This window comes from Larus michahellis, chromosome 1, assembly GCF_964199755.1.
Source record: "Larus michahellis chromosome 1, bLarMic1.1, whole genome shotgun sequence".
NCBI classification, from domain to species: domain Eukaryota; kingdom Metazoa; phylum Chordata; class Aves; order Charadriiformes; family Laridae; genus Larus; species Larus michahellis.
Genome location: NC_133896.1, coordinates 138571782 through 138598735, shown reverse-complemented (window position 1 = coordinate 138598735; position 26954 = coordinate 138571782). Strand labels below are relative to the sequence as shown.

The 26954-nt window shown below is 42.1% G+C and overlaps 1 protein-coding gene across 3 annotated transcripts in view; it reads left to right on the top strand.

The window, feature by feature from the left end:
• Positions 1–26954, top strand: part of REPS2 (RALBP1 associated Eps domain containing 2) — a 103798-nt gene that overhangs the window by 60682 nt on the left and 16162 nt on the right. For all 3 annotated transcript variants that reach the window (XM_074605673.1, XM_074605665.1, XM_074605684.1), the window contains exons 12-14: positions 6002–6044; positions 8640–8776; positions 22491–22555. In XM_074605673.1, the coding sequence (XP_074461774.1) occupies positions 6002–6044; positions 8640–8776; positions 22491–22555 (245 nt within the window). The remainder of the gene's footprint in view (positions 1–6001; positions 6045–8639; positions 8777–22490; positions 22556–26954) is intronic.

Genomic DNA, 26954 nt, shown 5'->3' with positions numbered 1-26954 from the left:
TTGGTAAAAACTGAGCTTTCATGTCTTCTGTCAAGGAGTTTAAGGGTCAATAGCCTTTTGGAAACACGGAGCTTGTGGCACTTACAGCACTGATGTAAGCTTTTGATTTGGGGGGCATTTCTTTGTTGAAACCACCCCTGATTTTTCTCTCTCCAGCTGCAACACACACTCCTTGTTCCTATCATACTGGAAAATGTTATTTCTGAAACAGCGTATGTCAAAATTGCTTAAATGCCCCTGAAACTTCCCATGTGCTCAGTTCAGTTCATCAGACCTCCCTTGCCTTCCACTTTGTTAATCCCTTTCCTAGAGTGGTAGGAGTGTTTGCAAGCCCTCCCTGGTCCCAGTCAAGCTCAAATCTGGACTTGCTTTCATTTCCTTTTGCATAAATGTTTTTACTAACGAAGATATCCTTGATTAAGAAAACTGACCGTACATGTCTGTCACAGCAGTTTTGTCTTATAGCTCGATTTATTCATGGCTGCTCAACAGCTGCATGCCTCATTTCCCAACTCCTTTTTTTTTCTGTTCTCCTGGCTTCTTCCCAAACACTTGGCAGCTGCCAGATTTCCTATCTTCAGCTCCTATTCTCGAATGATTGCTGCTTCTCCTTCTCACACACACACAGACACTCTTAGACTTCCCTCTCCGGCAGAGAGGAGGGTGGTTGTGAGACTTTCAGTTCTGTTCTCTTCCCCGCCATTTCGCCCAGGAGCGCCCCAGGGCAGTTTTATTTTCATTTCAGCACTTCCATCTTCAGTACGCTTAGGAAAAAAAAAACCCTATTGTCACCTGCACAGCTCCCGTGCCGCTGGCCTCTTTCTCCCATGTCCTTCCATCTCCGAGTCAGGGAGGTCTTTGGGATGCTGCTGTGCTCCTCCCTCCAGCAGCGTTGCTGTCTTTGTACACCAGGAGAGACGGTGGCAGAGTTTCACCCCCTTGTCATGACTCCTGTCACCGTAGGGGTTTCGCCCTCGCTGTCCTGCACATTGAGGGTTTGAGCCAGCACGTTCTCGGGTTGCACGATACGATCGATGTTCGAAGTAAAAACGTTTATCTATGCAGTGGGCTAGATACAGCCCAGTAAACTGAGTGGTTATTTCGGAATCGGTCGTCGTTCCTGAAAGGTCATTGTAATCATTAACCTTGGGGATGAAAACTCCGTTGGGATGAAGCGGGAGGAATTTTACATCCTTCTTCGGTTATCCATCTGGGCTGTTTATGGAAATTCAGGAAAGATGATACTGCCGTGGTTCATTATGGGAAAGTTTTCTTTGCCATCAGGAGGACTAGAAATTTGAAGTCAGTAAAAACTTTATATGCTCAGCATCTCTGAATATCTGGCCAGTTTTTTTAGTCTTCTAAGTGCAAGATCACTGTTGGCCTTAGACATTTAAAGGATTAAGGGCCAAATTTGTGAGCATTTAAATTGTGCATTTCTGCCTAGGCCACCGGTAAGAGGTAACAGTTGAGTCAGTGTGGGTGATTTAAACTAGTGGGGAATTCTTTGGTTTTTCCTTAGCAGTGTAGCTTACTTGCACCTTTTATGGTACAGTTTTCCACCTGATAATCAGCCTGTAAAGCAAGGAGGCACCAGCTGAGTATAAGCCATCAGGCAACAGCCAAAAGTTATTGAGCCTGCATCCTTAGGAATGTTTAAATGAAATTGTATTGTCAGAGTTGGGTGGGAGCAGTTAAATGCCCAAAACAGGAACCTTCATGTTCTCCTGTGATGTGAATGAATAAATGAGAGTTCATCATCATACATGATTTTGATTAGTGCAGACCAAGCTGTTCAGTTCATCAGGCTCTCCTACGCCAGGAATCATAGAATCATAGAATTGTTAGGGATGGAAGGGACCTTAAAGATCATCTAGTCCCAACCCCCCTGCCATGGGCAGGGACACCTCCCACTAGATCAGGCTGCCCAGAGCCCCATCCAGCCTGGCCTTAAAAACTTCCAGGGATGGGACTTCCACCACCTCTCTGGGCAAGCTGTTCCAGTGTCTCTCCACCCTCATGGTGAAGAACTTCTTCCTAACATCCAGTCTGAATCGTCCCATCTCTAGTTTTAATCCATTCCCTCTCATCTTACCATTACCTGACATCCTAAAAAGTCCCTCACCATCTTTCTTGTAGGCCCCCTCACTATAAGGTCTCCTTGGAGCCTTCTTTTCTCCATTCTGAACAACCCCAACTCTCTCAGTCTGTCCTCATAGGAGAGGTGCTCCAGCCCTCTGGTCATCCTCATGGTCCTTCTCTGGACACGTTCCAGCACATCCATATCTTTCTTGTAGTAGGGGCTCCAGAATTGGACGCAGTACTCCAGGTGGGGTCTCACCAGAGTGGCGTAGAGGGGGAGAATCACCTCCCTCGACATGCTGGCCACTCTTCTCCTGATGCAGCCCAGGGTATGATTGGCTTTCTGGGCTGCTAGTGCACTCTGATGGCTCATGTTGAGCCTCTCGTCCACCAGCACCCCCAAGTCCTCTTCTTCAGGGCTGCTCTCGGGCTAGTCACTGCCCAGTCTATATCGGTGTTTGGGATTGCCCCGACCCAGATGGAAGACCTTGCACTTGGTCTTGATGAACTTAATGAGGTTGGCATGGGCCCACCTCTACATTCTGTCAAGGTCCCGCTGGATGGCATCTCTTCCCTCCGGCATGTCAGCCACCCCACAGAGCTTGGTGTCGTCGACAAACTTGCTGCGGCTGCACTATATGCCACTGTCCATGTCACTGATGAAGAAGTTAAACAAGACTGGTCCCAGTACTAATCCTTGAGGGACTCCACTTGTCACTGGCCTCCAGTTGGACATGAACCCATTGACAGCCACTCTTTGGGTGCGGCCATCAAGCCAGTTCTTTATCCACTGAATTGTCCATCCATCAAACCCATATTTTATTAGCTTGGAGACCAGGATGTCATGCGGGACAGTGTCAAAGGCTTTGCTCATGTCCAGGTAAATGATGTCAGTTGCTCTCCCCTTGTCTATTGATGTTGTGACCTTCTCATAGAAGGCTACCAGGTTTGTCAGGCACGATTTGCCCTTGGTGAAGCCGTGTTGATTGTACCCAATCACCTCTTCGTTATTCTTCTGCCTCAGCAGTGCCTCCAGGAATCTTACCAGGCACGGAGGTGAGACTGACTGGCCTATAGTTCCCTGGTTCATCCTTCTTTCCCTTTTTGAAAATGGGGATTACGTTTCCCCTTTTCCAGTCAGTGGGGACCTCACCAGACTGCCATGACTTTTGGAATATAATAGAGAGTGGTTTAGCAACCTCATCTGCCAGTTCCTTCAGTACCCGTGGGTGTATCCCATTGGGTCCCATGGACTTGTGCACTTTCAGGTTCATCAGATGGTCACGAACCTGATCTTCACTTACAATGGGCAGTTTTTTCCAACCCCTGCCATTATCTTTTGTGACTCCGGGAGTGTGGCTGGAGCCCTTGCCAGTCAAGACTGAGGAAAAGAATTGTAAAAACTTGAAATAATAAATGTAATTAGTTTACTCAACAACTTTCAGTTTTATATCAGTTTCATGTAGGTTAGGCTTAAGTATCCATAGCAATAGAAATACAGAAAATTCATAAACTGGATAAAATGGTTTTCTGTCATCTTGAATGATAATGGGGGGGGTGTGTGTATAAACCTGAACCTCAAACACAAAGTACACACAGACTGAGTGTACCAAAACAACTGCACATTTTATGGAAATCCTGTCACAATTATTTGTATGTCCTAATAACAAACTACCTGCTTTATAATATTTTTTATATTACACCTATTTTGAAAGGTAAAGCTAAGCCTGGGTATTGTGTAACTGTAGCCTTGAATTTACTGTGTTTTCAAAAGCTTAAAAGGAAATCCTTGGCAATAGTATTCTAGTGCTATCATATTTTATTAGTAGTCATTTCGGGATTCTCTCTTCCTGTGTGCTTTCCTGTTTACCTCAACAAGATGTCCTCGGAGAGTCTGAATGACAGTTTTACCTGTATGTTTTTAGAAGAAAGTCTTTCTAGAAGAAGTTTGTGAACAGATTTACGATCTTCATAAAAGAAGAAAAAATTGAAGGTTCTTAAACATGGCTTAGCTTGGAAAGGATTTATACTTCCTATTTCTAAGTGGCACGTATTTAATAATTGTGCATGTAATTTAATAATCGGCAATTTCAGCCTTGGAAAAATTGGGTCATATGGCTGTAGGGAAGCAGTTTCTAAAGTTGTATTCTCTGGGAGTTTGACAGAGAGAGAGAGGAGGATTATCACCACTGCATATTTTCATAATAATTCTCTCTCTCCCCTTTGGTTGCTAGGAAAAGTGTGTTGCGCAGAAATGTGGAATGACTGTGAGCCAGTTTGGTGGCGACAATAATCTACTAGAACTTGGTTTATAAGTGTTTTTTTGTGTCACTGCCAGCTACATTTGGGTTTATTCCATCCAAAGCACCAACTAGCATTGCATGACCTTTCAAGCACGACCTTCCTTTATGAAGAAATAGCGTGTGGCTGTACATGTGCCATATGCTGCTGTTTGCCTTCTATAAGCCTAAAGCCTCCTATGGAGGGTATATGCAGTAGCACAAGGCAAGCCATTATAAAGGCAGTATTTGCCAGCTGCTACCACAGGTAGCTCCTGCTCTGTGTTTTGGAGGATCTCTCGTATTCTCAGGTAGTGCTGTAGAGTAGCTGGTGATAAACATCTGACTTTGGAGTAGGCGTATGTCTGGAGGAAGCTAGAAACTCTGAGAATAGTTGGTTTTTTTTCCCCTCAACCTACTTGGCTTCTCTTAAGTGTTGTACCTTGATTAGCAGAATGATGGGAAAAGTAGAAGGATTTGCTTTGTGCCTGCATTGGGATCCTTGATGCTGCTGCAGCACCTTGAGGATATCTCAGTGGGCTGAATTTGAAAGCAGTCGCACAGATATGTTTTCTCAAAATTATCTCACGTTAGTAAGGAGAGTAACAGAAAAGTCACTAAAAGACTATGTAAACCAAGGAACAGCCTCGAGGAATTACACAGAGAAGGAAGTCAGCGCTGTTGTTTTCCTATCACATAAAATCTGCATGTGGCAGGGTATTTGGAATTCATCCAAATAAAAGAAACCGACTTTTACATTGATAGAAATGTGTTTGATCAACACTTAGCCTTTACAGCTTTTTAGCTTCACAGCTGTCCAAAAACCCTGTAGGACAGTATCCATGTATTAATGCTGTAAGATGGAGGAAAGAGATGGGGAATTGATATGCGAGGCATGAACTGTTCTAGAATACATCCAGAGCGTGACCCGGATGTACATGGGTTGCGCCTTTGTTAGGATTGCAAAGTCTCCATCCTTGGAAACACTCAAGAGCTGTCTGGAGACAGTCCTGGGCAACCAGCTTTAGGTGACCCTGCTTGAGCAGGGGGTTGGACCAGATGATCTCAAGAGTTCCCATCCAACCTCGACCATTCTGTGATTCATTCTATGAAATACTTTTTCTTCCCAACATCAAAGTAGTCTCAATGTGATGTGTTCATTTCTTTTAATATGTAGTAGTAAGAAGATGAACATTTATACTAATTAGTTAAAGTATTTAGGAAGGACGTAAACCTTTGTGCTTTTGGAAGGGGCAACTAATAGATATCTGGACTTAGGAATAAGATGTTTTCTGTGGAAAGTTTATGGTATTCCTTATGTTGCTTTGTCACACCTACATCCAGGAGCCGTCAGGTCACAACTACAGGTCAGAGCTGTCAGACCTATTGCTTTTCCTGTAACCAGATTAAGAGGTGAAGGTCTGACTACTTGTGGGCTTTTGAATTCTTAGGACCTTCACACACTATAAAAACAAAGGGGAAGGAGAAGCGAAAATCAGTCCTGATAGCTCATGTGAGATGAGCACACTCTCACATCCACATTTGCAACACTCGCATTTTTACTGAGCACTGATCCTTCAGCTAAAGGCGTTTATTTAAAATATGATGTTTTAGCTGTTATTTTTTCTTCTCTGTTTCAGCTGCTCAGGAATCTAATGCACTCAGAGCCAGACCACGATCCAGGTACCGCTTTCATTTCTGTTTCAGGAGAAGACATACGTTCCTCTGGTGTTAGACAGAAGGCGCAAGAACTGGTGTTACATTTTTAATTTATTTTTTTTAATTGGTGTTGTGCTGGAAGTCCAGCTCAGATAAAAGACAGATTTACTGGGAGAGACCTGTAAGATATAGACCCCACATTAAGTCCCGCCTAGAGCCCTGCAATCTCTGGTCGTAAGGCGCTGGGACTTTTGCCTGCCTGTCCAGCCCCGCAGCCTCATCGGGGCGGTGACTTCCTCCAGCCCTGCCCCAGGGGTGTTGTGGTGGGGCAGTGGGGACCACCCCATTGCAGGAGAACGTTCTCAGCAATTTTGTGCTGTTGAAACCTGCACAGGGGTTGCATATGGAGGGAGACACTGCCCGCTCCTGCAAAAGCAGCAATTGTAGCTCAGCTCTTGGATGTGGGTGAGTGAATCCTTTCGTTGGCGTGCTTGTACTTGACTATGGCTCATTGGTATGTGATGGAAGGGCTTATGGACCTACACTGTTGGGTGCTCGAAATGACACCTGCTTGAATTTGGAAGTTTCAAAGAAAAAGGGAAACCTGTGCCAGAAAATATGATGTATAAAAGGATTTCATGTTGGGTTTGGCTGTTCACCATTGTGGTGTATAGCCATGTCGTGTGTTCACCTTCAAACTTTTTTTTTTTTTTTTGGTGCTAGTTAGAGGGCTTCACTTCTTTTTCTTAGGTAATGAGAGTATAATCAGGAGCTCCCTCCTTACAAGCTTGTCAAAGCCTGCTAATGAGATGGGATCAGCTATAAGCATGATGAATGAAGATTGAAATCCTCTGTTCTTAGGACCTACGTCCAGGAAGGCGGAACTGCCTTGCATGCTATTTTTCTGTTGCTAGCCCAAGCTTTTTCATTTTCATACTGTTTTAAATTTTCTTGCTGTGTTACTGAATCATAAATCGCAAATACGCAAAAGATGTGTGAAAAGTATTTTATGCAAAAATGCACAAAATAGCAAATGCTTAAACAAGTTTGAAAAAAAAAAAGGGACTACTGTGTCACAGCTGGCCGTCTCACATCTGACTGTATGTCACTACTTCAGTGCAGAAGCTGAGACTAAAGATTCCTGAGCACATCCTTGAACTTGGACCTTCTGCTGCTCTTGTCCTGTGTAGCCTGGAGGGTTCTATAACCTCGAGGGTCTGTGTCTTCAGGCATGCCCGACCACCAGAGCCTACAATTTGAGTCTCTTACAGCTCAAAGCTCTGGAGCTTTCTAGCTTAAGCTGTTGCAGATTCTTAGCTGCGGACTCTTAACCGATTTTAGGTGCCAGGTCTTTGCCTGCTGCAAGCAACAATTCACTGTCACAGGGCTCTGTGTTGTTGCTGCTGGGGCAGGCATATTTTTGCCTGGTAGCTGCTATCATACTCAGTCTTTTTTAAAAAAAATATTAAAAATCTCAAACTGTTCGGTCATACAATTTCAATGCAGGTAAAACATACACCGCATAACATGGAAAGTAAAAGTATAAAACCTTAAGATCCTGGTTCAAAGCTTTCCCATGTATTGCAGGGTGGTTGCATTAGAACTGATATGGCAAGGCCATGGTATTCAAAACTCTACCAAGACTAAAAAAAATTAAGCATCATAGAGGGTTTTGTGCCACATGTAAATTTTTGAAGCAATTTTAGCTTTCAGTCCTGTATTTATTGAAGTTTACATCAGAAACATAGGATCAGCACTGCCAAACGTCTGTCCCGCTAAAGAGCTGTTTTCTAACAACAGCGTGCTTGGCAAAAAAATGATCCGTTTCCCATTAGTGAGAGTTATTTCTGTTCTACTCAAATGTGTTTTTGGTCTTGTCTGTCGTGCATAATGTGTTACAGTAAGTGTAACATCTCACATTGTCAGTGCTCATTTTGAACAAAGCTCTCGGTCTCGCAGAAGAACTGGTAACTACAACAGCTGAAAAATATTGGACACTATTCAGCAACATCAAATCTCTGAGCAAATGCCCTGCATTGGGATTAATGGGTTGTGGAAGGGCCTAGAAGGACGTACTGAGACATGTATTTGACCAGTGTTGGTCACTTTGGAGCCATTCAATTTTTCTGGATTTTGTGGAATTTGGTGACTGTTCGCTATGAAAAAATTATTCTGATAGTTAGAATATTATGAATTACTAAAGGTGTACGTGCAAGAGGTAGGTTGAAGCTGTACCTGTGTAGACACTACCCTCGCAGTTGGGAAAGACAACAGAAACTGTAAGGGGAGGGGGGAGATTTTTTACCTGAGTTTATTCAAGATAGTTGCTACGTTTATCCTGTTGACAGTTAAAGTTATGAAAGAAGGCCTGAAGCTGTGATATAAAAGGCCTTAAAAAATGCTAGCCCTGTAAGCACAACCTCTTCCTTTCCCCAGACATGTAGGTCCCTCTGTTGCCAAGTAAATCTGGTTCGTTCTAAGGGGGAACTTTCAGTCATTAGTGCAAGGAATTTCCACCATGAACCTGAGTTCTGGTCAGTGTATTTTTAGGTACTATTCACTATAGTTGTTTAAAATTAATTTCTGAAATAAAATATTTTCTGCTTTTTTCTTCCTTAGGTCTTATTCTAGCACATCGATAGAAGATGCTATGAAAAAGGGAGAAGAGCCCCCTACTCCACCTCCAAGGCCACAGAAATCACATTCCAGAGCTTCCTCTTTGGATCTGAACAAAATATTTCAACAGAACGCACAAGGTAAAAGTTTGCTTTCTTTCCCCCTTTTGAGGCCATTGAGGTTAGCTGCATACTTGGCAACTTGATCTGTTTGCACAAATGCTTGACAGTATGTGCATATGCTGGCCTTCGCTATAGACGGCAATACACTACAGAACAGAGTAAGTTGCACTTTCTTGCATTACATCAGCACTGAGGGGAAAAAAAATCACTGTTGCTGTAATTAAGGTGATTATAATGTTTTCTGGCACAATAATAGGAAGCTTAACATATGGTAGTCTGTCATCACTGACTGTTTATAACTAGTCTGGCTGTTTAGACAGTTCTCATCAGTGACTACGATATATTTGATTTTTATTACTATTTATTTTTTGTAGTTCAGAAGCAGGAAGAAAACCCTTAATGTTTAAACTGGGAGAAAGTGAAATTTCTCATGTGCAAACATTTTGGATGCTAAAGTCTTCCATGTGTGTCGGGGCAATCAGAAACCATTCTTTGAGTAAAAAAGAAAGGGTAATTTCATTTGACACAGGTGCATGTTGAGGGGAGAAAAAGAAACTGTGGGATAATAGCTGGAGTGAACTGAAAGAAAACATCTCTCCAGCGCATTAGTCTTTGAGCGTTCCTTTGGCCTCGCGCAGCGAGAGGTGGAAAGAGGAGCTGTTTGTTCAGGGCAGCAGTCACGCGGCATCGCTGTGCTTTAGCTGTGGCCTTGAACCAGACCAGAAGCATTATACGGAGCACACCAATCATCAGACTCAAGGACTAGGTTAAACATGGTCATGTTTATGCTTCACAAGAAAGCCAACGTTTGACTGTGTCAAGGAATGTTTGAACTGGGCTCTCTGATGTGGTTGTTGGAGTAGAAGAGTTTCACATCTTGCTATATGGGACTTTTTTTTTTTTTTTTTTTTTGCAAACACCAGACAGAATTCAAGAATTCCGCTATGTGTGCTGAACCCTGAAACTCAATAGGAATAAACATACTCTTTTTTCTGCCTTACACAGAGAAGCAATTCCTGATCTTTGACTGTGCTTCCTGTTTAGGGTTCTGTTGCCTCCAATTTTTATTTCATTGTACATCAAAATAAACCCCCAAACAGAGCCAAGTGCACATTTTCTAAGGCAGCAAATCCTCTCAGAATGCAGATAAAAAGTATAACTGGAAGGAAATAAACTTGGATTTAAGTTTCTCTTGGAACACAAATGAAAGGGGAATGTAAATTCTCAAAGAAGTCATTCTGTGAATGAAAAGTAACATCTTGCTTTTGAAATGGATCGTTTTGGAAGTCACCATTACTTTTGAAGTAACATAATGATTCCTTCTGGGCAACTTAACAAGCTGACAGTTACAGCGAGTACAGGAAAGGATAACTTGTCCTATCAATGCTTTTGGGAGGGTTTCCCACTGGAAATGGGGCAACTAAGTATTGTTACGCAGTTTATTGCTTGCAAAAAAAGAAAGTGCTTTGGACATCCTAAAACTGTTCATCATATTTGGTTCAAATCTATGGCTATTAATAGTTGGAACGAAAATTGGCCTCTAGGTTGACAAAACCTGAAGTATAGTGTGCTACCAAATTGCAGGAATGTGGAAGGTCTCCCAGAGGTTCAGCTTCCTCCTCTGCTTGCAGGGTGTTGGCTTGTAATTTTTTGCTCTCTTGAATGTCCCTTGATGGGGTATTTGGGATATTTGTGGTGGTTGTCTTCCTCTAATGGAGCTGTTCTATTTTGTGTCAAAAATGTAAACACTTGTGAAAGAATAAGGAGGAATTTGTAGCCTCGGAGGATTTAAGGAAGAACTTGCTAAACAATTTGTAGCCCACCCTGAAGAAGGGATCCAGTTCAAATAAATCTGTATCATCAGAAGGAGGGCATTAAATTACAGAATCACAGAAGGAAATCAACCCATCCCAGCACGCCCAAGTACCATGATGCATTTACTTTGCTCTGCTTTGAAGTAAAATATCTGCATTGGAAGTCATATTTTCAGTTCTTTGCTCTATGAAGACGCATGTGCATGCTCTTTCCCGTTATTAAGTCCCAAATAGTTGTTATTCTGCAACATCCTATTGATAATGTAATCTTATACAGCTGCTTTCTTTTCTTCCACTTCTCTTGGTTTGCCTCATTTTTTTGTCATCCTTTTCCCTACTGATCAGTAGAAAGTCCAGTCTCATCATTTTCACCTACCTTTTTCATCTAGAGACAATTCTTTCTCAGGGAGTCGTCATTTTTTTGGGGACAAACTCTTCACCGAGGTGCACTTTGCATTTTCCAAAAAGACGGTTTGTGGGAGAGTGGAGAGATGGAGCACTGTCACCTTAAACCAAAGAGCCTCCCCAAAAAGAAAGTGTGTGTGTGTGTGTGTGTGAAGTAAATTGCACACAGTTGCATAATAACAAGCTGTATTCTTATTTCTGCTGACAGTATAAAAATGGAGTTAGAATAGTTTCCATCTGCCATCAGAAGATACAGTTACAAATTCACAATATAGATGACGTAGTGGCAATGTACTATTTTGGTTTCTTGGCTATTGGGGTAATACAGACTGGCATAAATATCGAACCCGATGTGTTTCTATCCACAAGTTACTTGATTGCTTTCTGTCCTCATGTACTCTTGACTGAATTTTTGCTTTAAGTTTCCTCCCTGCCTTCCTTCCTTCCTAGGTTTTCAAAGATAGTCTCGTCGTTGTAGCTGAGCCACAAAAACTAGCTGGAATGACCACCCCTGCTAACTCCTCTGTATTGCCTAGTGTCAGTAGAGAAAATCAGACTCTAAAATCATCCATTTTAATAGCTTTTAATATCCTATTTCATTAGAATAGCCCCATTTTGGCACATTAGTTTTTGTCCTATTAGTTCTTGTTCAGAAATAATCCTGATTTTGCGAGTTTGGTGGATAATCTGCTCCCACACCTGCAAAGGAGTGCTCAGTAGTATTAAGTCTTATTTTCAGTTCTTCATTGGTCATGTTGCTCTATAGGTATCAATTCTTTAGTTGTAAAGCCATCAGTGGTTTGGAGCATTTCTGTTGTTCATTTTTAAAATGCAAAAAAAGAAAAATCTCTTTTCTTCATGTAAATTCAGCCAAAGACTATGGCAGATCCTTGTTGTGGGCACTGGTTTGTTGAGGGGGGTGTTCTTGTGTGTTTTTCATTTAGTGGTGCTATATTATGTTTGCCACTCATGATATCCCTCTCCTGGCAAGTACACACAGATAACATTTATCCCTGTTGGCTAGCATGTTCAGCAATGCACTGGCCGTGGAAAACTGTGCTTTAAAATTGTTGAATTGGGACATAACTGCACTTGAAGGAGGTGCCTTCATTCGTCCTCCATAGGTGCACTGTGGGATGCTGTAATTGGGATTACCCAGGAAAAACATACAAAACCAAGAGAACTTACTGAAAGGCCCCACCTTCTTCAGATCTACCATAATTATGGAACTGCTGTAGACAGACATTTTAATAATACACACGGGAGGATTATAGCCCTAGCTATATCTCTGCATGTGTATATGTGGACGTATTAGAAAAAAAACCACACAAAACCCTTTTATTTCTGTTCGAGGCCATGATTTGTGATGATGCTAGTTTTGGAGGGCGCTGTAGATGTGGCAAGCTATAGGGTGTATATTATCGTGTACTGACCTATTTTTCTCAGCTGTGACCCTAAGAGTATGGCGTGGTTGAGAAAACATGTATGGTAGAATGGCCTTATTTAATGTTCAGAAAACCTCAGGAAGTTTAACTTCGGGGTTATTAAATAGTGGTATCAGTGAAGCATCGTGGCTGTTGCCAGAACTGTTTTTCTTCTCCTAAATCTGTCGTGGATGCCCCTGGCTTTTGCTTAGCTTTGAAGGATGCGTGTTTTCTCAAGCCTTGCACAAACAAGATGCTACAGTGAGAATTTCATTGCCTTGATGCTGAGTATTTTCAAAACCCCACCAATCCCCGAAGAGTTTTCCCCATAACATCAGTGTACAGGGCTGCTAGTGAATTTAACTAGAGAAAAATCATTGCATACCAGGTCATCCTGTGAGTCCATATGTGAATTTCTGTTAAGAGATGTTAAGAGACAGAAACCTCTTTTTTTTATTTTTTTTAAAATCATGTAGTCTTTGCGTTGGCATCTGAGAAAAATTGAGTACTGCTAGATTCTCAATGTATTTCTTTTCGTTGAATATATAATCTCTGGCATTTGGCCTATGTACATATTAATAAAATACTTGGCTGGGTTTTATGCGTTCCTGGAAAGACAACAGCATGTTTTAAGTACAAATGAAATTGTCAGTTTAAATGCCTACATGACCTGGTTTATGTCTTCATTTCTTCTCTAGCCCACTGTCTAGTCAGGTACAAGCCAAGAGCTCCCAGAGTAATACCTGGGAGCCTGTGGCCCGCAACACTTCCCTGTGCTTTTCACAAAGATCGTTTGCAGAATTTTTGCAGAATTAGCTGCTCCCTTGGACTGCTCCTGCTCTCTTCTGACCATCCCATGATCTAAGCAAGGGAGCAGGTATTGAGGAGGGCAAAATTGACGCAGCTCAGAGCCCAGCAGTCCTGCAGCAAGGCCCCCAGACACCTTTTACCCTTGACAGCAGCAGTAAGCGAAGGTCCACCTTGGCATAACTCTGGGACTGGGACAGGTCTCAGGTTAAGTATTAAAATCCAAAAATGCACCCGTTGTCCTCTGGCCTTTTGCTCGATTACGTTTTCTGCCTGTGACAACTAAGAAAGAATTTACTTCTGGGCAATTATAGGTAGTGACAGCAGTCTGGGTCTTGTTAAGAGTGATACAGATGCCTCTGAAATACATTTTATTTCCCATTTAGTTTCTTTTCTGAATCGCATAACTTCTTTTAATTAACAGTTCTGTAGAACAAAGGATACTTGTTTGGAAAAGAGAATTTGCTTTGATGAAACAACGTAATTGTCATAAACAGTGTAGTTTCATGCTGATATGGAAGAAAGATTGAATGCCTCTGTGTAATTCATCAAAACAGCCATATAACTATTTACAAATGAATTTTTGACTGAAGGTTTTCAGTGCTCATTTGCTTTTGAAACTTGCCTCCTGCTGTGGCTGTCCCTGTGGTGAAGAACGCATGGAATGCAGGCACCGTGTGTTATGTGGGCTTGCAAGGAAATACTTACTGTAACCTGCATTCGCTCCGTTGGGGGGGCTGGTTTTAGCCAGCAGTGCAGGGTGAATATTTCTGGTCTTTTCTCTCTTTTATAACGTGAGGTGTTTAGTACTGCACTTGGTAAGGGGGAAACACGCTAGCATTTTATTGTAAGTGCGGTGTTTTCTGTTATGGATGATGTTTTCCTAACTACAGTCAGATATGTAACCTCTATTTATCTCTGCTGGGCTAGTGGTGGCTGCCAAGCAAGAAAACGTCCCCTCTGCTCTCAGTGTAGTGTTGATAGAAAAGGAACAAGGGAACGGGTTTATTGGTGCAGATCAGCATTCCCGTAAGTGATGGACATGCCCCCGCATCACTTCCGTATTCCTTCATGTACAGGTTTCCCACGCAGTTTAAAGTGGTGCTTCTCTTATAAGACTCAGTCAGTACAAACTTCTTTTCCTGTACCCTTTCATTTTCATCGGTGCTAGAGGAAGGCTGGCGTTCAGCATCACAGCTTATCTTCTTTTTCATACCTTTGAAGAGGAAGGCTCTTCGTTACTTCCTTTCCTTCATCAAACCTTCATTACTTCATTCAGTTAGCACAACCTTTACTTGAAGGTACAGGCTTGGTGGGTTTTATTTGACAAGTGTGGAGATGCCTGAATAGTAAGCGTGTGTTGAAATGTCTTTGTTTTTTCATATTTGCCCAACCACAGCCAGATTTTATGTATTTCTGAATATTTTCAGGCCACGTATCAAATAAAACAGTTCTGTAATCGTGTAGGAAAGAAGATGTGGAGAATTAAAATGAGTGTTGCTCCATTGTCATACACATTTTGATACAAACTAGTCCAAATAGTTACCCTAGTACTGTTTCCAGCTGTTTTCAGCAATCTGTTCTCGGCTACATCATCTTTTTAGCTTAGTGAGCCAAATGCAGATATCTTTCCCTTTTGGGCACATAGAACTGGGGACTAAAAAACCTGCCAAACTTGACCTAGATAAGTATGATTACTGCATTATCTTCTGTATTCTTTTATGCTTAATTGTATTTGCTAGGAAATATCTGTATTTATTGAGGCTAGCTGTCTGCAAGTCTTAGTTACTAAAGGCAAGCTTTTAAGGGGCTTTGCAGGGGGTTATGTTGTTTGTGTTACCATAAATACAACTAACTTTTTGGTTCAAAGCCGAAGTGACAAGGGGAACCTAGAACAGTAATGTCCTTTTTTATGCTGAATATGGATCCCAGTGAATTTAATTAAGTAATTAATTTTCAGGACCCCTTCCTCTCATTGCTCTTGTATTGGTCTCGATTTAGTGAAATCCAGCTACTTCCCTGGGTAATAGGGCTGGCTTTTACTCATGCTGTAGTACTGTGCTTTCTTGCATGTTACTGTGTTGTGTTTATTAATCAGACCAGAACATTAAATGAGGAAAATTACGATTCTCAAGAACCTTTATTTTAGAAGAGCGGTAATGGCAAATACCATCAGCAAAATATACCCTTTCGCTGAACATCATTTGCACAGTTTACAAGAGCTCTAATGTTGCCATCTTCGTCGAGTTGAGAGTGCAGAGTCGAGTTAACATCTTTGGTTGTAACAACAATTACAATTTAAATTAAAAATGCCTTTTACACATAAACCAAAGAAGACATAAAATTGAGCTACTGTTCATACTATTCTCCGGCACGGTATCACTGTTACGAAAATACTGTGGAATGCTTTCTTAACATAAATGTGGCAAAACCATTTTTTTGAAGCAGAGAATGGATATTTTTTTTTTGAGTCTCAGCTCCCAGTCCGTTCCTGGAGCTGCTGCTTCCTTCTAGTCCTGTTCCCCTTCAGAATATATGTGATCACTGAACTGAGCTGAATAAAATATGAATGTCTTCCTTCTGATTTGAATGGAAGAATTTTATGCCTCTCAGCCTTTTAGAATTTTTTATGAAGGATTTATGTGTTTACAACTATGTGACTTACTTCTCTGCTCAACTGGACAAGGACATAATTAAGGTTGAATGGGCTGGAGAAAGTAGTGTGGACATAAATGGATGAATGGTTATTATATGATAGGAATCTGATGGGGTAATTTATTTCTGCGGTTTGAGATTTTTAATTTTTTATGTCTATATGCTATGTTATGGCTGAGTCCAGAGAGTACTTGTGTGCAAACTGGGGTAAATCTTAACAGCCTTTCAAGTGTAACTGCTTCTTGACAATTTGTGTAAGTGGAATTTACATTAGTAAGAATTATTAAAACAGATCCCTGGATAAATAAGTATTTCACAATCACCTTACTGGAATCCTTCATTAAATTTACATTCCTGGCTGCAGCTTTTTTTTTTTTTTTTCTTGTTGCGACTTTTTGCAGACATAGTAGTTATAATTAATAAATCAGATCTCTTGAAAAACAGTTATTTCACAATCACCTTACTAATGCTGTCATCAGGAATGTAAATAAATGAAGGAGTGCAGAGAATGGTGTCAGTATTATGGGATATCCAAGTACCAGTTTCAGTGAACAAGAAGGGAAGTTTTGTAAGACAGAGGTAACCAGAAACCAGCTTAGACACAGAGCTTTTCTGTGGTCTGCCTTTGGCAGCAGAAGCAGGAAAAGTATCTCAAAAAACCTCTCCCAAATAGCGTCAGAGTGGAAGGGTGAAAATGCCAGCTTCCCAAACTACTGAAGGAACCGAAGCCTTAGGTGGTTTGGGGAACTGAAGAACAATTCATTCCGTTGGCTTATCTTTTTTGAACTGTTTTCAGTATTGCCAATCCTTTGCTTCCTGATAAAATGAATTGGTTGGTCTTGTGTTAAACCTGATCTGGGAGCCCAGCACTCTGAAGCAGCGTAAACTGATGTAAACCTGCCGTGCAACCAGCCTCTCCCTTCATCCAGCAGTGGGGGTCGTGCTGTGGGCTGGCCCGTAGCGTCCCCACCCAGTTGCAGAAGGGGTGGTGGTCGTGGTGGTGGTAGTTGGGTGGAAGCAGAACAGAAGCAAGAAGCTGCATTTAGGACATCTAGGTCCAGTGCAGCCTGGATATAGGCTGGGGTAGGACTGCACCCTCTGTGTAATCTGAAAAACAGAGGGCCCTTTCTCCCTTTGGGAATGGTGACCGAAACACAAGGAGTGGCCAAGCTCTGGGTGCCCTTTCGGTCATGGGAGGAAAGGTGTGTACGGTTTTGACATGAGATGAGGTCAGCCTCCTTTGGTAGGCACTTTCTAGTTTCACTGTGGCTAGAAAGGTACAAAATGGCCCTTGACCCAGGAAAACCCCCCTTCCTTCAGGACAGTGCTTATGGACGTATTCAATTCAGGTGAGAGAAAAGAGTACATTTTTTTCAGCAGAAGCTTTAACTTTTCTGAGGGTCTATCATCTTACCCAGGGTAAGATGGTAGACGTGTAAAACCGATAAGGAAGACAGCTGCAAAGAATGGAAATGAAATAAATACCTGACACGGAAGTGTTTCAGGAGGTGTGGTTTTATATGCTGCTGTTCCAGTATTAATTAATTTTTAAAAAATAATTTTAAAAAATAGTATGCATCCAGCAGCTCAGTGTATTATGGCAGCTTCTTTCAGCTCTAAGAAACAAGAGGACAAGTGACTGTCATGGGGCGGGAGAGGTGCAGCACGTTGCTCTTACAGGTTACTCTAAAGGATCCCAAGGGCCCAAGTTTGTTCCACCCTAATTTTGGCATCCTGCCCTACTGCTGTGCCTGGCGAGCTAAAGACCTACTTCCCGTACGTTTGACCAGACTATAATAATTTTATGTTTTTCCTTGGTCTCCTCCTCCTAGATCAAATAAGGAACTACTTGGATGGGCGCCATGGTTGATATTTCTCACTGCCATGGGTAATGAAAGTGCTGAGGGTTTGTGTTGTCTGCTAGGGAGGCTGGAGGCAGAGCAGAGTGACCCGAGAGGATGGCATGGCCTTTTCCCAGAGTGTAGCATTACAGCCTGGTGTTTGTTTTAAAATATTAATCTAGCTTCAGTTTAGAAAACCTGTTTTTTTTTATCTAGTGTAGTGTCCTGTTAGAGCTATTAGACCTTTATGATTGCCAAAATAGGGAGTACAAAATGGTCCTGGAAGCTTTCCATGCAGATAATCTGCCTTAAAGTATGATCACGCTAAGCAGAAAGCCATGATTTTTTGAACTGAAAGCCTTATCACTATCTTTGTGGGAGTAACTAGTGCGTGAAAATGCTATCATTTATGGAAAACATGTGATATGGATACTGGATATACTTAAATCTCTTTTACTGGTACTTGTGTGGCCTTTCCACAGTGTTGTCATTGAGATTTGCTTTACATGGCTCAACCTGGTGTGAGTGCCACCAAGTCGCTCAGTAACAAGGTGACCTGTGCGAGGCCCATCCCGCTCCCTCCAGCTCCCTCTGCTTTTACGCAGAGTGTCAAGACTTGATTTTGTTTTCATGCAGCTTATCCAAGCCCTGGGGTGTGCTCCTGGAAATAGGACATCTGTCTGTTTGCCCCTCGGTCCCAGGGTACTGGCTTTCCTTTTGGAAGCAAGCCTCCTTTCATTCTAGAAGCAGACTCTCTATGTGGGTTCACTTTCAGAGCTAATGAAGTGATGCCATCACTTACAGCAAGACCCGATCTGTGTGGGGTGGTCTCCCAGGAAGGCAGACATTCTGCAATAGCCTAATATTACAAGTCACCTGCTGATACACATAAAAACCTATGAGTATCTCTTAATATTGCCCTCTTCTAGGATAGTGACACTAGAGAAGGCTGAAGCACGCAGCATCTGTCATTAAATTTCTTGTCATTGCCCTGTGGAGAAAAAAAGTGAGGTTGTTTTATAAGTTGTTATGAGTCCTCAAAAATCAACTAACTTTTGTCTAGCAGTTGTGCTCACATACGCATGATTTCCTTCTAACAACAGGCCGAAGATGTTATGCAGCGGCAGGAATTTTATGAATATTTCATGAGTAGCTTAAGTTAGAATTTCCAGGATTAAAAAGACGAAACTGGGTCAAATGCACATGGTGTAAGCATCTAACTTCTTTCATGCTAAATTAACGTATGTTTTATTTTGAAAGCTGAAGAAGCATTTTTGAGGGTGGGATTTTTTGGTGGTTTGGGGTGTTTTTTTTTTTAATTTGGTCATCTTATGGAAAAATTACTTTTCCCTTTGTGATTTTGTGGGCCAAATCCCAGGAGAGGTGTGGGGCTTCACGGTGCGTGCAACCACTTCAGCAGGTGCTTTTCCAGCAAGCCCAGTACCTTTCTGCATAAAGACTACCCTGCTGCTTTCCTGGGTATATCGCTGGGTTTGAAGAATCGGGGAGCGAGGACAGTAAGTGTTGTATCCTCTAGAGCTGAAGTTGAGGCCAATTCTCAATGGAAGCAGCTCTTGCGATAAAGCTTGTGAGCGCCTGCCGGAGCGTAGGCCAGCACATACCAAAATGATGAGCCCTGGAGATGGCTATGTACCTTTGGAAGGGCCCAATGAAGCAGATGCAGGGTTTCCTGAAGATAAACGTCTTGCATTGAGCATACATACTTGTCTGCTGTTGCAGCATGCAGCTGATGGACCTACCTACACCTGTTGGTGTTTGAATTAGATGCTGTTTTCAAATATTGTTACTAGCTGTAATTGCCAAAGCCACTGCCAGTGCTCAGATAAATGACATAATAACCTGAAGTTCAGACTGAAGGGAAGGAAGGTTTCTTGTTGCACTGTTCTCGTCCAAAGATTAGTTGCGCAAAAGAGATAGAGAATGTAGTGATGACATCATACTGGTATTGCAGTGGCCTTATAAACAGAACTAATTAAATGCAAGAGAAAGGATCCTAATAACCATGTTTTTTCAAATCTCTTTCACACCTGCAGGTGTGTTAGGGGCTTGCTTGCTTAACCTAAGTTGGGTTTTAATTGTTCTACCTCTCTCCTTGGCATTGTGTGCAGTGATATTAGGCTTCATTTTGATTCAAGAGATGATGATACAAAAGATGTAAAAAAGCCCCAATGTGTTATAAGCCTCTCTGGAGCTGTGTATAGTCAATATGACTGTTCTTAATGTTTTCATAGAATCATAGAATAGTTTGGGTTGGAAGAGACCTTCAAAGGTCATCTAGTCCAACACCCCTGCAATGAGCAGGGACATCTTTAACGAGATCAGGTTGCTCAGAGCCTCATCCAACCTGACCTTGAATGTTTCCAGGGATGGGGCATCTACCACCTCTCTGGGCAACCTCTGACAGTGTTTCATCACCCTCAGCGTAAAAAATTTCTGCCTTATATCTAGTCTGAATCTACCCTCTTTTAGTTTAAAGCTGTTACCCCCTGTCCTATTGCCTTCACCCACACATTTTTACTCTCATGTCACTGTCGTCTGTAGTGGTTAATATCTTTTGTCTTTGTATTTTCAACCATGTAGACATTTCTAGACTTGGTGTATAAAATATGTAAATGGCTAAGTTGCAACAGGGCTCGTAATGGTCTTTGTGGCTTTTTAAAATATGCTTGGAAATAAAAATTGTATAAAAGTAATTGCTTGCTTAGCATTATTGTGGTAAAAGGCATTTCTACATTTAATATTGTTGGGTTTTTTTGTTATACAAATAACCACCAGTGCAAGATGGACTGTCTGATATCTTTGCCAGCATTCAGTGCGACAGGAGCTTGGGGAGGACTTGGGTCCACCTAAGGACTCCCACCAGTCCTGGTTGGTGTCTCTGTGCTAGGCTGGTTCTCCTCGCTGCAGCTGCCTTTGGAAGCCATAATCTGTCCTGTAGTCTTGTTCCGTGATGGGTGTGGTGGTGCAACCCCTTCCTCTCCTAGATTACTCGGTGCTTGGCGTGATCTCCCTTCCACCTGGCCCACATAGCAACCTAAAGTAAGTCAGATGAGAATTACAAAGGGCAATGGACCAGAACGTTATGGCAACCCCTTAATGCACCTGGCTCCTGTGTCCCCTATTGCTTGGGAACAGTATCGATAATTGATCACCCCCTGGCAATATGTGGGTTGTGGCTTAAAGAGGGAAGGGTGATACCAGAACTTCAAGATCTAGCAAGTTCTAGGCCTGCGCAACTGGTGAAAAGTACCAGAATATCCCATTGTCCAAGTTGGGCCTGAGTGGTAAAGTACCTGACAAAAGCCAATTACCTTGTATCCTATAAGTAGTGACCCTAGTGAGACCCTTTGAGCTCTCCTAGATCGCAGCAGGCTCTGACCAGCATCTCCCCTGAGCTGGGACGCTGCTCAGGCAAACACCTCAAGGGTAAAAGGGCTGGGGCGAGTCAACCTTCTCGAGGGTCAGTCATCGCCCGTTGAGGAACGCCCATGCATTGTATTTACTCTAAACTCAAGAAAAGGGAAATTTTAACTATAGGCTAGCCTCTCTTTCATCCACCTCTCTATCTATCTATCTATGTGTTTGAATATGCACATTAACCTTTACGAGTGTGGGTGTCTATATATTTTACTGAATCCAAATACTTCTGTCTGTTTGTGTGTGTGTAAGGAGTCGAAAGAGGCACCCGTTGGCTCGCTAGAGTCGCCCGCTGCGAAGGGACGTTGGTCTTAGCAGTTAAAGACTCAGGTGGTGTGTGTGTGTGGCTCCTTGAATGGTGTGTGTTTGTATGTTTTGTATTTATACATATATATATCTTGATTTAGGATATCTTGTAGTGTGAATCTTGTAATTTTCAAATCTGTAATTAAGTCTCTGTTTAATTATTTTATTGAATCACTTTGTAAATCCTTAAATTGATTAATGATTAAGTGCTGCTAAAGTTCAACCTCTTGATCTACCTCAAACTGTTAATAAATTTTGAACTGCTGCTAAATCATAACTGTGTTGAATATTCGCATCCATGACAATGGGGTTTAGGTATTTTAAGGAATCTGAGAAATACAGTGGCTGGACCTACATGATTGTTACCCTCCCTTTGTGCTGGCTCAAATTAAAAGCTGAAATTGCATTATGTTAAAGGGGCCTGAACTGACCCATTAGGGTTTGTCTTCCTTCCCTTATTTCTCTTCCTCCCTCTGGAATACCTCCAATGAGTAATAACATGCACTTACAAAAGCTAAAGCCAAAGAAGCTGATTTCTTTTTGGTTCATTTAGGCTTTTGTCCTATTGATTCCATGGCAGATGTTTTCTTTTTAAGGCTGCACTCTGTCACATACTGTGTTTTATCTGGAGTGAACACTAATGTCTACATTGGACGCTAGAGCATCACTTTTAAAAAAAGCAATAATGTTAATGATAAAGAGTGAAGTCCCAAGGACAGTAGACCCTGTTTCTGGGGTTCTTCAACTAGAATTGAATTGCTTTAGTTACAGCTTTTGTGGTGACTGGCTTCCATCGCTGCTTTTTGTCATAACATTGTGGGGTTTTACAGCAATTAAATCATTGCTCATTCACTACTCATGAAGTTATTTCAAACAGGGTTTGCTCAATAAAGATCAAGTTTTGTTTCTGTTATTAAAATGTGGAATACTGCCTCTTCACTAGGAATTATCATGGAAATTATTCTGGTTTTATTTGGAATTAAATTAATGTGGTTTTCTTTGTTGTTTTTGTTTTTTTTCTTCTTCTTTGCTCCCTGTTCAGCTGTGAGGTCTGGCTGGCTGCCCCCACCACCACCTGCATTGCCCCCTCGACCCTCTGTGTCTCAGGTATGGACAAAGGTTTAACACTTTCCTGTGTATTATTCGCTTATTTACGTTACTATTGCAGTGGTTAGCACGAGCTGTCTTGGCAGTTGTTCTTGCTTTCAAGTTAATGCAAATCTGCAGTTTGCTTTGCAGTTCCATACATGTCCTTCTTCATTGGTCTGTCTAGCCGGTGTGTTGCAATGTCAAAGTACAGACTAATTAATACTCTTTGTACTGGGGCTGACATGCACCCACTAGATAAAACTGTAAATTAAAGGCTAGTAAGGCTAGTCTACTAATAAAGAGTTTGATGCTTGAAAGGCATAGACTTGATTCCTGCTATTTGCTTCTCAATCTTCAAATGCTTAGAGGGCATTTACTAGGGGAGCTATGACATGAAAGACTATATTTCACCCATGGGTCTGAAAAATAATGCTAAAGGGAAGCAGATGCCATGTCAGTTATGTTGTTAAGTTTCAAACCATTATCAGTGTGCTTTTGTTTTGCTTTCTGGATTGTTTTTTGTTTGTTTTTAGAGCATCACACAGCCACAGAACAATGCAGATTGACTAAACCATGCCTAACTGCATCCAGATACTTCTTCATGTTTTAGGAAATGATGGAGGGTCAACGTCTTGTTCTTTTTATGTTGTTGGCTCTGTTAAGTCTCAGACAGCAGTATGCCTCATCTATTACTCCTTTAGGTGAGGTGTATAATAGAAAACAAGTCCACAGGGGAGTTAACAGCCCATTACATATAAAAACTTGGTGGGGCACCTTCACTGGGCCAGAAACAGCCCTCACTTGAGTTTTGGATCTACTCTTACGAGTCTGCTGTTGAACGCCTCCTGCTGTACAGTGCTTACAATAGAAATAAAAGGCTTGTGGGTGCCCCCAGCTCCACCAGCAGCTTGTTGCTCTCTTCCTCTCCCCAGCCCATTTTAGCAGTTGAGTGCAGCTAGCTTCTACCTTGAGGGCTGTAGAGAGTTCTGGTTTCAGCTTGTGTGCTTCCTCCCAGTCACTATGGCATTAGCTGCCCTGCTAACACCACATGCTCCTTAGTGCATCCATTGTGTTCCTGCTTTGTCCAACACTCCTCGGAGAACAGTGTTTCCCCCTGGTTTCCCCCAATCCAGCGGCACGGCTTCCTGCTGCGGCTGCAATCCATGCCAGCCTCTGCTCGGACTTAGAATCATGGAATCATTTAGGTTAGGAGAGACCTTTAAGACCATCAAGTCTAACTGTTAACCGAGCACTGCTGAGTTACCACTAAACTGTGTCCCTCAACACTACATCTACACATCTTTTAAATACCTCCAGGGATAGTGACTTAACTGCTTCTCTGGGCAGCCTGTTCCAAGGCTTGATAACCCTTTCAGTGAAGAAATTTTTCCTGTTATCCAATCTAGATCTCCCCTGGTACAACTTGAAGTTATTTTCTCTTGTCCTATCGTTTGTTACTTGGGAGAAGAGATCGACCTCCACCTCTCTACACCCTCCTTACAGGTATTTGTAGAGAGCAATTCTCTTCTCCAGACTAAACAACCCCAGCTCCCTCAGCTGCTCCTCATAGGACTTGTCCTCTAGACCCTTCACCAGCTTCGTTGCCCTTCTCTGGACCTGCTCCAGCACCTCAATGTCTTTCTTGTATTGGGGGGCCCAAAACTGGACACAGTACTCAAGGTGGGGCCTCACCAGTGCCGAGTAGAGGGGGACAATCACTTCCCTAGTCCTGCTGGCCACACTATTCCTGATACAGGCCAGGATGCTGTGTCTGCCTTGGCCACCTGGGCACACTGCTGGCTCATATTCAGACAGCTGTTGACCAACACCCCCAGGTCCATTTCTGATGGGCAGCTTTCCAGCCACTCTTCCCGAAGCTTGTAGTGTTGCATGGGTTTGTTGTGACCCAAGTGCAGGACCTGGCACTTGGCCTTGTTGAACCTCATACCATTGGCCTTGGCCCACTGATCCAGCCTGTCCAGATCCCTCTGCAGAGCCTTCCTACCCTCAAGCAGACTTACCACAGTGCCGGCTCCGTGCACTGCAAGCACTCTCACTGACACCAGGAAAAGCAGTAAATATAACAAATCCAGCTCTAAGGTAAAAACCCCATCGTTTTCAAGCAAGGTTCTGCTAATTGTTCATTTTCTTGTCCTGTCATAGATTTGCATTTCCTTAGCAGGGCAGTGAAGAGAGATGTTAATTTATATATGTGTGTCCAGCGGCTTCCTTACCACATCTCAAATACTGAGCCAGCTGCTCATCCTACACTGGGCCATGCAGAATATAGGACCTTTCTAAAATGATAAATGCAAAAAGATTCTCGTGAAATTCTTGATCCAATCCTCTCCAATTTAAAAGTTTGGTTTCTGAAAGAAAGAAAAAAAGTGGCTTCTGTGTTTACTCAGTAATTAATGTATAGCTGATGCCTTGCTTATGGGCATCTCTTGCATTTACTTAATTTATTTCTTATTATTTTAAAAGATATTTAATCAAATACCTCATCAAAATATTCTTGTTCTGATGTCTAGCAAAAATGTACATAAGAACAATTCTTGCAAACATAATAAACTTCACGCTCATCACATTCTTTTTTTTTTTCTCCAAGCATGCCTTTCTGTGATAGAGGTAACAGACAGTAGGGAAGTGTGTGTAGTGGGGTCATAATTCAGCTGAGGTGACCCTTAGGAATAGCATGTAAGCAATAGTAAGCATATGGATTACATTAGTCCAATGGGGCCCTTAATTTAAAGAGTATGAAGAAGTTGGAAGGATCTGCTTTCAAAACCAAGGCAGGGTTAAGAACTGAAGAAAAGACATGATGCTGAAATGACACATTCAGCTTTTTCCTGCTTCAGGATTTACCAAACTCTTCTTAAATTTCTGTTTTAACTTATTTTTCAACGATGTTATTGAAAATCCTTTTTTCTTGCCATAACATTTTGCTATATGCCTGCAGTTAAGCACTGTGAATGACAAATGCGGCTTGGAAATGAAGTGAGCCCCACATATTTCAGGTGGCTGTGCACCATGTAAATATGCTCCTGGTGTGATTATTTTGGCTCAGATTTGGAAATCAGTTGATGGAGGAGGAGTGGGAAATAATTTCGTCTGAGGACTACAGTTTTCTATGGATGGCTGCGAAGCAGCCTGGACCAGTTGGCTCTTTAGAGTGAGACTAAAGGGCTCATGGGATGTAAAGGCCAACATGCGTAGAAGAGGGGTATCAAGGGGTAGGTATTACATTTCAGAGGAGCAGAAGTCCTTCTGTGAGCTTAATCAATAGCAATATAGAAATGTCATCTTGACTTTGGTCCTGGGTTGCTCTTGTTTTTAGTAGAATTCGTTCCAACCTTTAGGAAAATGTTATTTTTCCTGTCAGAACCTCCAAGGTAACCAAGCTCAGTGAGTTACTGAGTTCGGTAATTCAGAGTGTGCCAAACGTCTCTAATCATATCACAAACTTACTAAATTATGTCCACATCCAACTCTGCCTCCACAGTGCTGTCTACTGAATAATGAGGGAGAAGGACCATATCCCTGGGTGAGTGTAGCACAAGGTAAAGCTTAGAGTTAATACTGCTGTGGCCTTGACTCCAGAGCTCAGTGGAAGCACAGGCTTATTGTGAGAGGCTCTAGTCTTGGGGTCCTGTGGGGACTTGGCCAGTTTATGGGCAAATAGGAGCAGGGCTGACTTCTCTGCCCTGGGTTGCTGCTGCCAGCCCACACCGTTCCACACCTCTGATGGGTGGACACCTTTACAGGTGCTGCATCTCCTCTTACCTTTACAACGGGTTTTATGGTTGGTGGATTAACTTTGCGTTTCTTTCTTCTTGATGGCCTCTAAAAGACTATGGTAGCTCCATCTCCTTGGGGTTTTTCTCCATTGCCAAAGTCAGCATTGTATTGACTTTGTATCAGTCCACGAACTGTACCCAGGTTTTCCTCAGAGCTTTCACTAGACGTTTCTCTGATGCAGTGGTGATTTCATCTGAGGTCCCTGTGGTCACTGAAAATAAATTTAATAAAGATGGACAAAAGGCAAGTTTACATAATTTGGATATCCACGTTATCTCCAATTTATGATCTTTTAACCCAGATTCCAACTCGTATCTCTCTACGCTGCAAGCCATTTTGAATTGATGTTTCCAGTAAGACTCAGTGAAATGCAGCATGAAATGCTTTATTAGGATCCTCAATTCATGTTGCTTTCCTATTAAAAAAAGAAAGTAATTCAAGTTTTGCCTAAAGTCTATAAAGGGCACTTGGAAAGATTGTGTATAGAATCAGGCTTATATAAAAGCTAGAGTTTTGTTTTGAATAATATGTTATTTTGAAGTGTTTTCCTTTTACTACTGTATAGATGCCTGTGTGTAACTTCACTGACACCTTCTGTAATCCCTAGTAGCATGTCTCA